This window comes from Artemia franciscana, chromosome 16 (assembly GCF_032884065.1).
Source record: "Artemia franciscana chromosome 16, ASM3288406v1, whole genome shotgun sequence".
Taxonomy (NCBI): Eukaryota; Metazoa; Arthropoda; class Branchiopoda; order Anostraca; family Artemiidae; genus Artemia; species Artemia franciscana.
The window spans coordinates 11,459,436-11,473,707 of record NC_088878.1 but is presented as its reverse complement, the minus strand read 5'-3'; the positions used below and the strand labels follow the sequence as shown (position 1 = coordinate 11,473,707).

Genomic DNA, 14,272 nt, shown 5'->3' with positions numbered 1-14,272 from the left:
TCGATTCAGCTCTTCGATGACATTTAGAACAAAGGTAAGAGAAATGGTCAACCACTTCGGTTTGGTTCCTTGCACTGCATGGCTTTCATCTTTTTCCAGTTAATAAATAGTCCGGTCTTGGCAGTTTTTCCTAAAAGTTTGTTTAGAGCTAATAGCTCAGGAGCAACTGAGGAACCTTTCCAATCTCCCGTTCTTACGTGAAAAAACGTGCTGCGTCTACCGTTTACCTTCACACAGCTCTCTGTCTCTTGATGTATAGCCCTGAATAGGTAGATATATTTTGACCAGTGCGAGAAATGATATACCATATATAATCTCGAATGCTGCCTTGAAGTCCACATAAGCAATAAAGGCCTGCCGGTGGAACTCGTTCGCCTTCTCGATGATTTGTCTTGTGGAGAATATCTGCTCTGTTAGTGATCGGTCAGGCATTAAACCAGCCTGTTCGACTTTGTGCTTTCGTCGGAGGTGTGTAGAAGATCGCTGTAACAAAGCCTTAGAAAAGAGATTGCCTGGTGCTAGGAGGAGCCTTAATGTTTGGAAGAAAATAATTTAGTTTCTATAAATATAATGTATTTTGAAACGTAACTTTCAAAGCATTGCTATGTAAAAGGTAAATTTCTGTTCTATTAGCCGGGTTTGAGGGTAGGAGCGATAGCCTTCCTCGCATTCAGGGTAACCCTGGATATACTATGAAAAATGAACATATATTAAACTAAAAAAAAATATCTGATAAGATTAAAGAGCGACATAAGAACTTAAAATACACAGAAATTATTTTGTATAAGAGGGGGCTCTCCCCACCTCAACCCCCACTCTTCATGCTGAAGTTTTAAAGAGGTATTTTAAAATACTTTTCGTTTTCGTTCAAAGGCTCATGTGTTTGAGCAGTTGTTCTTAAGGGCTTGGGAATAAAAATCAAACCTTAATGTAAAGAATGAGATTTGAGGAGGGAACAGCCCCCCTCATATGCAGAAAAAATTCTGTTCACTTTAAGTTTTTATGTCACTTTCTATTTTCATTTGAGAAAACGTGTTTTTTCGTTCATTTACTCATCTATTTGTTTAATCTTGGTTAATTTTAGGAACATTTGTGGGTTTTCGCCTTAAGAATTATAAACAGTAGGATTTTAATTTCAATTTTGGAACAGTAATCCTACTTATGAATGTGATAATCTCTCTTCGTTTTAAGTTTGATTTGATTTTTTATTTTGATCTCTGTTCGTTTGAGGCTTCATTTCTTAATCTGTTTTGTAGAATCCGTTATCTTTACTTTTGATGTTATTATTCATGTTAACTTATGTTCATTTCGAGTCTTATTTAATCATTGATAGTAATTTCCATTCTTTTTAAATTTGAATTATTATGCAACTTTATATCTTATCGTCTTAGGCTTTAATGTAGGTTTTAATTCTTGAAATATCATAGACTCATCAGGATAAAGTTTGACAAGATTTGTGAAATATAAACTTAGTCTATTTTCATTTAGGACAGTAATCATGTCACCCAAACTAGAAGGATTGTTAATGGATTGTTTACGCTTTGACCACCAAAGGTGATAAAAATAGAGCGTGTACACCACAGTCTATATAGACACCAGATACCAGATGTCTATTCCAGAAACCATCTTGCCCACGCGGAAAGATCTTGGCTCCATTCAGGGAGTGAAAACAGAAAATTGTGTTTACACTCTATTGGATTATCTGTCTTGGCTTTTTCTACCATTAGACATGACTTGATTACCACAATTCCTTGATTTTAATTCAAAAATCAACGGTTTCCAACTGCGAGAGTGTCTGGTTTTGACGCAGCGCCAATTAATGTCGCGATGATAGCCATGTGTTGATTTTGAAAAATGTTTGCGCAACTGGTGTGTATATGGGCTGTGATGTATACTTTTGACATTGATGGAAAAAGAATTGCATGTATCATTTTTACCAGGGGAGGGTCAGAAAGAGAGTTTACACAATGCTGACTAAATGGTGTCGGAGACTGAGTGTCTTGCTGCTGACCAAAGGATGTCAGAGGCGGAACTTGCGCTTCACTGACAAATAGGGATCGGAGATGAAGCCTGTACACATCTTACGAAAAGTGCATGAAGACAGATTGTCCTTAACTATTACAAATTATATTACGGATGGAGCTCACACACTGGGGATCATCAGTTGGTGACATGATGCGCACACACTGTTGACCAAAGATGGTCGTTAACAGAACGTGCACAGTATTGACCATGCTAGACCAAGGCGCTCAAGCACTATTGATCAAGGGGTTTGGAGACGGAGAGTACTTGTTGTTTTCCAAAGATAATCCGAGAGAGAGAGCGTAGGCACTATTTATCAAAGAGGTTCCTAGAAAGGAGTTCTAGACTGGTGACCAAAGTGGTTTAGGGACAGAGTGTATGTACTTTTGGCTGAAGGGAATATTAGGTGGAGCGGGTAAGCTGTTGAACAAAGGGAGTCAAGACAAAGTGTACGCAGCATTAAGTGAAAGTGGTCAGAGTACAATTGTAAGCGGACCGAGGCCTTACTTTGGACCCTTCAGTTTTGAATATTCCCGCTAGACCTACTGTACAGATCCCAAAACTTCTGTTTTATAGGGAAAACCCCTTAGATTAAATGCCCATATTCATCCTCAAGGCGCATTTTTGGGACCGTTCCATCATTTTGATGATAATAAACGCCTTATTGGTGAAAAAATAGAAAGTTAGTTTTGAGTAATATGCTCTCCCCCCCCGACTTATCTACCGTAGGCAAGGCCATATAGAGGTGGGGTTACAGGGTTTCCCCCCCCCCTGCCCGAAATTTTTGCCTGAATCGTAAAAACATAACAAAAATTCACATAAACAAATTGTTGATGCGTTTTTAAAGTTTTTTGTCTCCCCTTATCCCTCGGAAAATCCTGTATAAACCTTTTATAGTTGGCTAGGTTTTTATTTAGCAAAATATAATAAGCGTAGCCATAGGAAATCTTCAAGTTTACGACTTTACGACCCAGCGTGTTTACATTAAAAAAAAGGCCCTTTTTGTGGTATTTACATTAAAAAAAACTGTCCTCTACTAAATTAAAAAAAAATTTTTACCCCCCCCCCCTCCGACCCGGTCTCTATGATTTAGCTCACCTGCATATAAATATTTAAAAATTTTAAGAAAAAGATTCTCTTTTTTTTGACATTATATAGCTAGTGAAGTGGGAAAAAGCAAACCTTATTTTCAATTGTTTGTGAAATTCACTTTAAGTTATATTTAGAAGACTGCTTTAGGATACACTCGCTGGTTTAAGATTTATTGTAATTGGCAGCGTAAGTTCGAAGTCTCTGTTTCTGAAAAAACTTCCGGATTTCCTTTTTTATTCTCAATCTCGTGAATTTGATTCCCCGCCCTGTGTAATGAAACAAAAACGCAGATACGTGGCTTATGCTGTCTACCGGGGATATGTTGTGTGTAAGGATCCTTGTGCATTTTCAAGCCTACTGATGGCATATATCATATCTTTTTACAGTTATTTCAATCGTTTATCGACAATTTAAAAGAAGGATTTCAGAACTTAGAGATACCACCAATGGATCCTTATTTGAGCCGCGATCGAGCAGGGGCATTGACTGATAACATAATGGATGTCTTTGTGGACACAAGGTAAAATGCTAGATACCTTGTGAAAAGGTATGTGACCCCCCCCCCTAATATATGTTTACCATTGGCTAAATAGGTCTTCCACTTTTGTTTACATAAGTCCTAGAAAAAAGGGTGCTTTATTTTTGGTTCGTGGAATATTTTGAGGTGGTTGGCAATTGTTTAAAATTACTGAATTAATTAGTAAGTTATTTAAATTATAAAAACCGTTAAGAAGCATATGTTATAGAAAAATAATCACAATTAGACACGATAGCCTCACACTCCTGCAAATTTCATATACCCTGTTTAACAAGGCTATTGAAGCACAAATATACATAATTTTTGGTGGAAAGAAAATTATTACTTTTTGTAACGGAAACACCCATAGTAAATACAAAGTTTGGGCTATATATTTGTACGGGGAGGGGTAGAAAATTATGGTGGAAATCCCTTCAAAATGTGTTAACACCAGTTTTTTTCTGCATATCACGAAGCAAAAATTGTTTGATTAACATGTTTCCTTCTTAATAGGCCCAATTGTAGGCTAATACCCTAGTTATTTTCCAGAAAACAAATAAAATCGTTAAAGTGTTTAAAATATTGAGCTATAAGTATAGAAGCGGCTTGGGGAAATGGTAGCTGAATCTCTAGAAACTACGATTTTTGACAACAGTAGATGCTTCGAAAGAAAAAAAAATCCTTATGATATTTTCAAATATGTATATTGTAATAAGTTTGGAAATGCTTACCAAAAGCTATGGATCTAAGATATTTAGTTCATTTAAATAAAGGGAAAACCTTAAAAATGAGGGGGGTCCATATGAATATCGTTCCGTCAAATTTAACATCGAAAAATCCTATCATAAGCGTTTCAAGCCCCAATCTACAAAATGTGTTGATGAATCCAAAAGAAGATTAGGAATCCATAAGAATCCGTAAGGAACTTGAAAGCTTGAGTGTCCTTTTTACATAGCAAGGCTACTACGCATGGCATAACCTGGCACTGATTAAAAATTCTGGTCTCTGTTCCTTTTTATATTTCTATAACTATGTTGAAGGCTAAAGTTATCTATCTCAATAGACAGTGTAAATGCATAATTTTACACCGTTAACAATTGTTTATATGTTTTACGAATAATCAGGATTTCTGTTGCCCCTAAGACTATCGATGGTACCTTCCAAGGGTTAGGTAGGGCCACTTCTATACAGGCGTGGATAGAACTCAAAGTTCACTGGAAATCACATCCCTACATCACGAAAATCACTATAATTCACTGCAACGCATGAAAAGTCTAGCTTTTTCTGTTGTAGTGACAGTTCGGTTATACTTTTCCTGCAATGTGTACGAGGTCATCCTTGGCAAAGTAACAGCATTGAACTATTGAAAAGCAGTATGTCCTCCAATTTACTATTTGTTTCCCAAGCTCAAAGCATAGGACGAATAGTTATAGAAACTAATAAGAGGGCTAATCCAATCACAGACCAAAAGTTTCGGTATTCTGTATAAGAGCCGCAACTTATTCCAAGACGTCCTGCCACTCTTTCAAACTACTATATGCCCAAAGAGCCCTAACAGTCACACATTGCACAGGACTGTGCTCTAAAGGTAGCTAACTCCCTAACATGCTCAAAAATTCCAAATATATGGCTCCAGGAATGACACTGCTCGTGCTGCAAAAGGAGCGAGGGCACTAAATTATACAAATAACCACTTTAATTTTCCGATAGTCTTAGATTATTTAGAGATTATTTCTAGATCGTTGGCGGTCCTAACCAAATTTCACCCAGAATCATTAAAAATTAAGCATAAATTCCAGAATCAGTGTTAGAGCTTCAACATATCATGTATAAGATTATTTCTGAAGCTACTGACTATAAATATGGGGCTACTTAAAATCAGGGTAATGCAAAGACGTTCAGTCTAATTTACTTAAAGGCCCCAAATGACCCCCTGGATGCTATGAGGCGATAAACATTTTGAATAAGTTTAAATATATCATAAACATTATTGACTGTAAAAATTAACGGATAAATACTTACTATTAAGTCAAAGTATTCTTAAGTCTAAGTTTTTTGTTTCCCCATTCACAAATAAATAAATAAACAAAACATCATTTTGGCGCTGGAGAAAACCTATGAGGGTTTGCGGTCGCAGGACAGTCCACGTAACTAATTACCCTATTAACTCAACTATTTAAAAAACCTCAACTGTTTAAACACTTGTATTATAAATAAACCAAAAAAAACTATAATCTATATATTATAAAAAATAAAAATAAATTCATTCAAAATAATGATAGATAAATGAAAATATAAAAGAAAAATAATAATAAAACAATACAGCGTCCGTTGCTCTTCAATACTCAACTTCACCATTCCACCCTGCCCTCCCAATCCCATCTTACCCCCCACACAGCCTTACCTTCTCAAACCACCCTTACCTCTCTAGCTCAACGTCCCTCCCCTATTCACTCTACCACCCATAATAAAAACATAGGATAGATAAACTTATCGTTTGATATAGCCATAGAGAAAGTAAATTCTAAAAGAATAAATAAAAGATGATGGTGTCTGCAAGTCCGTAACCAGGGTTTTTGTTCAGGGGAAGGGGGTACAAAAAAGAAACTTTTGAAAATATCAAAATATGTTCTTATGCATTTTTGTTACGTTTTTAAAAGACAGACGAACATTTGGGAGGAGGGGCTTACACCCCAAACACCTCCCCTGAATCTGGCCCTTGGTGTCTTTTTATTCCTTTCTTCAATTACAAAATTTTTCTATGTAATTTAGCCTGAATATGGGGTCCTTAATTTCCAAAGTCAAAACTGTTATGTCTGATTTGTATCTGTTCATTTGTATTTTTGGGAATTTTGCTTAATGATCGGATTACTATTCAAAATCTAAACACTTTAAATTCTTATTTTTGAGATGTGCCTCGTGACGTCGCTGAACCAAAGAACGAAGGATTATTTTGTCTTTGGAAATTTTTGTCTGTATGATTGAAGCAACTAAAATAGGACCCTGTCTCTACCTATGTCACTTTAATGGGCGCCCTAACCACAACTGATACTTCAGCCTTTTGGGTTTTTTTAGAGTTTGATAATATCACAATTGTTTATTTTTGTTTCCGTTCGCTTTATGTTTGAATTTATTTTCCATTGTAATTTCTGTTCGTAAAAGTTTACATTTCTTTATTACTACTAGTTTCTACTCGTTCCAAGTTTTAAATTCGCTTTTTACTGTAATAAAAAAAAATTACGATTCTAAATAGTTTATCATAAATTAACATTGTTTTCATTTTATAATAATGTAGTTTGAACGGATAGAAATAACACCAATAAAATGATAACAATTTTCCTTTTACGTGAAAAAGGTTTCAATTTGAAAAAATTGAAAAAACAAAAGAATTTGTTTGAAGAGTTGAAAAAAAGAGTTGAAAAAGAAGAGTCGACATCAAAAGCGCACTACTGTTATTTCACAGCTTTTTGATGTTGACTTACTTTAAGTTTGAATTTAAATTGACTTTATGTTTGAATTTATTTTCCATTGTAATTTCTGTTCGTAAAAGTTTACATTTCTTTATTACTACTAGTTTCTACTCGTTCCAAGTTTTAAATTCGCTTTTTACTGTAATAAAAAAAATTACGATTCTAAACAGTTTATCATAAATTAACATTGTTTTCATTTTATAATAATGTAGTTTGAACGGATAGTAATAACACCAATAAAATGATAACAATTTTCCTTTTACGTGAAAAAGGTTTCAATTTGAAAAAATTGAAAAATCGACATCAAAAGCGCACTACTGTTATTTCACAGCTTTTTGATGTTGACTTACTTTTTTAAGAGACAAATATATTCAATGAGACTATTTACTCAGATATTATTTGTTTAGATAGATAATACCTAGAAAACAATCGGTACTTAAATACATTTTCCAAATATTTATCATTCTGGCGAAATTTATGAAATTGGTCTAAAGTGGCAATTATTTGTTAAAAAAGATAAGTCCGTATGCAGGCACATACATAGTAGCTTTTTTTAGGGAGCCCACTTTTTAGGAATACACGAAAAAACAGCGAAAAATCCTGAAAGTCCTGACACTTCAGAGGCATATGCAATTCACCTACAAATGTTATCATGAAAGCTGATATTTATACTTGAACACACTGTTCGAATAAGCAAAACCTGTTGAGAGATAATTTTTGCTATTTGAATTTTTGATTAACCAACGTAACTAACTTAAAAACTTGAAGTACGTTTCCTCTCATCCCCATATATCAATTAATAATAAATAAACCACCCTGGTATTCTATAACTGACTACTTGAAATTCTCTTAGAAACTATGGTTTTTGATTGAGCGTTTAATCAGCCAATAGTTGGAAAATTTAAATTCAAAATACCTGACGAAGAAAAACTTCAGATAAAATCTTCTAAAAAATCATTTGGTAGCTTTAACTCCGGCCTTGATCATTTTAAAGCCTGTTTTATCAAGGAAATCTCATTTCAGCCAATTCCCCAATTTCTATATTTTACCATAGAATGATGTTAACTTAAGCTAATTAACAAAGAATAAACAAACTTTTCTTATTTTATTAAGGAATACTTAATTTCCCTCTCCATCAAATTGAGGAATGATAAGAACTTGCTGCACTAGCAAGTTCTCCTCATTTTTTATCATGGTAGCACAGGTAAGGAATGGTTCCTTGAAGTACCAATAACACTAAAAGTATAATCTGATTCTTCAAATGTGGAAAGTTCCACAACCTCATACGTCTTCAAAAATGGAAATACCCGGGAACTCAATTTTCGATGCAACAAGTGTTCAATGCTGATATGCAGTTTCAACACTTAACGGTACAAAGCTTACAAACAAAGAAAGTCTGTGAAAAAATCAGCAGAAAATGAGCGAAAAAAGTATTTCCTCATGGAGCTCTAGAAAGTGTAACTTTCCTGTTTGTAACCAAGAATATAAGCTAATTTTTTGGTTTCCAAACGAGGAAAAGAAATATGTTCAATAAATGTTCTTGTTATGTTCCACGTTCTATTTGTGCATGTTTAACATTGAACAACTAAAAATCTAAGCAGTGCATTAATTTTTATTATTATTAATATTCATCAAGAATAAACACTTCAAATATTTAGTTACTTGACTTACCTACAGGAAAATATTTTTAAAAAGACCAATTAGGTTATCCTATCTTTTCGTATTCATCCCTTTGGCTTACTATTTACATTTCATTTGGACCGTTTTTTCTTCTGGTTCGAAAACATTACTTTTCTTATTTAATTTTTACATATTCTCATTAGTTTATTTTTGTTCAATATCAAGCAATTGCAACAACTGTTTGATTGTTGAACTACTTGACTATAATTTGGAAATAAAATCACAAGGTTCGGTTTTTGTGTATACAGGAAAAGTTTACACACATAGTAAAGTGTTTCTCTTCAAAATTCAGCGTGGAAACAAAGGAGAGAATTTACATAATGAGCGAAATGTCAACAGTTGTAAAGCAACCAAAATAAAAGGGAGTAAAAAAAATCGTTTTGATGTCCTTTATGCATTAATAAAACGAGGAATCTTTCGCCCTTTCCTCTTTAATTAATCCGAGTTAAATTATTCCCTAATAAAATGAAGATATTAAAAAATGAACTGAGATGAGACTTTCTTACTAAAACAGACCTTTGGCAACTGAAGACTACGTTCTGCCCATGACCTGAGCAAAATGCCAGCAACGTCAAAAATAAAAAAAGATAGCAAGATGTTAACTGAAGACGTGACTCGTAAGAATGAAGCTGACCTGTCATGCGTCTTTTGTAAACTGTGCGATACACGTTGCGATCCGAGATATATACCAGGTGGTGGAAGATGGGCAGCCCCCCAGATTTTGCTTTTCTTTCTTTTTATTGCTCGCTAACTGACCGTCATTCAATTTATTGTTTCAGCGAAACCAAATCCAGTGGATACTCCTACTTTAACATTGATTCGGTCGATACTAACTTGGACCAAGGTATTCTGGAGTTAAATATGTCCCTCCCTTCTTTAAGAATTCTGGGTGATTACTACTTAGACGGTACTGTATACGCAGGTGATCCTGTCTTTGGGTTCGGAACATTTACTGTCCAACTTCACGTAGTTTCATGCAGAGGCTTTGCTGATTTTATTTCAGACGAACAGGGTAAGTTTGAACACCTTTTCTGTCTGCGTTAGACAACCGTTTATTTTCTTAATATTCCATAAAACGATAAAATTTACTTTTTTAACGAAACTTGATTTTAATATACAAGAGCTAGCCCTAAAATGCAAGCATTACAGTTTGAAAACACACTGGTATCACATTAAATAATGATAATAATAATAATAATTTATTTATAACCCACATCATAACAAGTTATGGCATTTGTGGAGTAACGAAAAGAAAAAAAAATGAAATACACTACAAATAGAAAAAACACTACGCTACAATGAGATTAACCGAACAGACGGACCAAAGGATGATGAGGCGATAAACGATAAAAAACTGATTCCGACAACCTTCCATGCAGGAGGGCCAACATTGCACTTATATCAGGGACATCAAACTTAAGAATTATCTTCCCATTGCTATACCAAGGGGGGAGATACAGTAAAAATTTACAATATCTGAAATAAAAAGTCCGAATCTGATTAACATCTTTTTTTCTTTAGAAGGGGATAAAGACCAGAAAGAAAAAGGACAGAATGATCACAGAATGTAGCATATAGTCTACCGAGTGCACGTCTATTATACTTCCCTCGATTAGCAACTATCTTAGTATAGTCCATTTGAATTTTCTTTTGAACATCACGAACAATGCACTGCCGTAGGCAAGAAATTGAATTCGTAGCAGTAATACCCAACCACCGAAAGGCGGAAACAAAGCGTATAGAAAAACCGCGACAAGCTAAGGGAGCATTAGAGGAAGTCGGACCATTAAAAACTAGAAATTCACATTCCTCAACATTAAGAGAAAGACCAATATTAGAAAATAGGCGTGAGACTTTTGAAACCATAAACGAGAGACCTTGCTTATTTTTACAAAAAAGTAAAAGGTCATCTGCATAAGCAAGATAAGAAACATCCGAGAGTCCAATAAAATAATTTGATCTAGTTTCATCTAAAATACCAGAAATGCACATTTTGAATATACTAGGTGATAAAACCCCTCCCTACTTGACACCTCGACATAAACGGACAAACGGAGATCCAGATTTACTAATTCGGAGGAAAGAATTCTCATACCAAGAACGAAGAAGAAAAATGACTGAAAGATTTACACCATTATTAAAAAGGGAAAAAAAAGCTTGACTGTGAACTACATTGTCAAACGCTTTAGAAAGGTCCAAAGTTCACATATAAAGTGGCGACCCCTCAGCCATGTTATTCTTAAGGGCGGAAGAAAGAACACGGTGTGCATGTTGACAACCAATACCAGATTGAAACCCGAATTGATTCGATCCGAAATTTATATTTTCATTTAAATGAGGAATTAAAATATATTCAAGGATTTTACTCAAGTTACACGTAGTGACTATAGGGCGATAAGATGAACATTGAGAAGGGAGTTTTCTCCGCTTTAGAATTGAGGGTGACATTTCCACAAAGAAAGCTATCCGGAGCCAGAGAAGATGTTAAACACATTTGGAACAACAACTGCAAATGAAATAAAAGACCTACACACTTTGGATTTATATTATTTACACTAATACCATCAATATCAATGGATGAAGATTTCAGTTGCTTAATTGCATTTTCAACAGCAGTTATTGATACTGGAATAATATGGCCTTGATGAAGCGAAGGCGGAAGAATTTTAGAAAGTAACCGAGACTAATGTGACTGCACGAAAAAATTAATTTTGGAAAAAATTCCCGAATAGTAAATATACCAAGATCAACTAGAAATCGAATCACTTTTATAAAGATCACTTTTATCCAGCTTCTCAGAATTGATCAATTTGGACCAATCCTTTCTAGAGGCTGGAAATTCCATACCCTTATAACGAACTAGCTGTTGGGGTGGCGCTTCGCGCCACCCCAACACCTAGTTGGTGGGGCGCTTCGCGCCCCCCCAAGCCCGTAAGTCGTTACGCGCCATATTAGTTACGCGCCATTGTAGTTGTGTCCCTGTGTCCCACCTGTGAATATAGACAGATTTATATATGTGTTTCAAACTACGTAAAAATTGCGAATATACAACATTTTTGGCTTTCCCACTACTGGGAGCTTTCCGTTTCCAATTGCCAGCAATTGATCTGAAAATGTTTGACCAGAGTCATCGTTTTGCAATCGGACACGCATATTTGTAGTTAATTTTAATATTTTTACGTGTGCCCATAAATTAGAATTTTTCAGGCAAGCATTCATTTCGTCTGCAGGAGTTAAACTACGTAAAAATTGCGAATATTGAACATTCTTGGCTTTCCCATTGTCTGTGCATATACAAAGCCGTATGCACTAATAATGACGTCATATGCAAACGCTCTTTTTACAAACAAACAAACATGCACACACACAACTCGTTTTTATATAGATAGATAGATACAATACAAATTAACTGCGTAAAACTTGCGAATATACAACATTCTTCGCTGTCCAATTGTCGCTGCATATAAATAGATTGTCAGGTTTACGGACCCTCGAACATGCAACGTACAATTGTCCATGGGAAAAACAATCAGTATTAAGATCTATGCCACATTTTTCTAATGATTGACCTTGAGCTTTGCAAATGCTAATCGAATTGGGAATTGCAATCTTTTAAATTGAAAAGGCAGATCCGTTGGAATCATGGGAATGCGAGGAATAAGAACAGCCTCACCCTCAAAAGGCCCTGTCAAGATTGTGGCCTCTATTAGGTTTTCTATTGTTTTTTTTTACGGCAAGTCGCGTGCCATTGCAAAGCTTTGGTGGGTTGATATTTCTTAAAAGTATTACTGGTACGCCTATTTTTAGTTGTAGCACGTGTGGTGGAAACCCTGAAAGATCTATGGAATTTAAAAATTCAGATGGATAATTAACCGCTTCATTTGGTTCCAAAACTGTGTCGACTGACTTGCAAAGGACTGCCTGGTCTCGAATCTCGGTCAAAACAATATTGTTGATTTCGTGGACGTCTATATTTTTGGGTGCGAGAATCGCTCTTTCACTTAGCCATTTATTATTTTTATAATTTTTTAGAATATTCGGAAATACTATTTCAATCAATTCATTTTTGGACGTCACTAAATTACAGAAATCAGCAGGTAGTTGTATACGTCCTGAAATTGAGTCTACCGTATCATAAATGTCTTTTTGTTCCGACGTTAACTTGGAAATGTTATTTTGTACATACGACAATAGATCACTCGTACTGTAACTTTTTTCACGATCCAATTCTACACATGTCGAAACAGCACCGATACGGTTAGGTGAAGGCATTCCCAAATCCTGAAGAGGTTTGTTTGCCATACGTACGCACAAATCTTCTATAATAACTAAAGTGTAGTTATAAATTTCTGATGTAAAATCAAGTCATATCTGACGTCTCTAACTGTTTTCGATGGAGTATATCTTCGGACATTTTTGACTTATATTTTTCCCATAACTCTGTAGGAGCTGATGGAGAGCAAGTGCACGAATTTGACTTGGGGTTGACGTTTCGCACGCGTCATTGATGCAGTTATCCCAGTGTTGGTCATTTTCCAATAAATTCAGAGCTTGGCATGCACTACGGTAAGTGTCATGTATAGTACCGTTTACAGTTCTCAAATACTCAAAGGATGTCGGACCGGGTACATTCACCAAAAGCAGGCGTAGAAAGAAGCATTCATGTTGATTGGGGTGAACGGTGTAGAGTCTTCCTATCGTGGTATCTTTGAAGATGGTAGGTTGGCCGTAAACCCACTGGTTATCTACTTCGATGGTGGTACCGTTGCCATTGTAGGTTCTTCAGTCATTTTACAATTAGAAATTTCTCTTTCAACGGTCTTCTTACAATTAAAAATTTGTCTTTGAACGATATTCTTAAATACCTGTGTCCTGGTCGTCATTTATATTCCCTGTGTCCCGGTCGTCATTTGTGTCCCGGTATCCCAGTCTGTAATTTCTTTTTGAGTGTCCCGGTCGTCATTTATATTCCCTGTGTCCCGGTCGTCATTTGTGTCCTGGTATCCCAGTCTGTAATTTCTCTTTGAGTGTCCCGGTCGTTGTTTATATTCCCTCTGTCCCGGTCGTCATTTGTGTCCCGGTCTGTAATTTCTCTTTGAGTGTTTTTTCTTTTTAGTATTTTTTAGTTTTTTACATTTTTTCTTTTTTCAGTTTTCTTTTTCTTCTTTATTTTTCAGCTTCACTATGAAATACATATCGCCGAACCTTTGTTTTTTTAACTAAAATCTGGTAGGCACTGATGGCCTTATCCAAGTCAAAATCCCAAACCCAATCATCATCGCTATCATTTTCAGTTTTGATATGTTTTGACTCTCGCTGTCCAGGTGGATCTTCATCTAACTGCGCGGTTTTGTGTTCTTTAGCCTCAAGCCTGTTTCCTTGCTGTTTTTTTGATTCCTCGGCACGCTTTCTTTTCTGACTTTCTCTATCAGCAGCAAGTTTTTGGCATAAACTCTTTGAGCATCTTCATCGGCTTTTGCCATTGTAAGTT

General features: G+C 35.4%; 1 protein-coding gene across 2 annotated transcripts in view; it reads left to right on the top strand.

The window, feature by feature from the left end:
• The window catches only part of LOC136037072 (uncharacterized), a 43,338-nt gene that overhangs the window by 10,440 nt on the left and 18,626 nt on the right, over nt 1-14,272 (top strand). For both annotated transcript variants that reach the window (XM_065719515.1, XM_065719516.1), the window contains exons 3-4: nt 3,501-3,634; nt 9,561-9,793. In XM_065719515.1, coding sequence (XP_065575587.1) covers nt 3,501-3,634; nt 9,561-9,793 — 367 coding nt within the window. The remainder of the gene's footprint in view (nt 1-3,500; nt 3,635-9,560; nt 9,794-14,272) is intronic.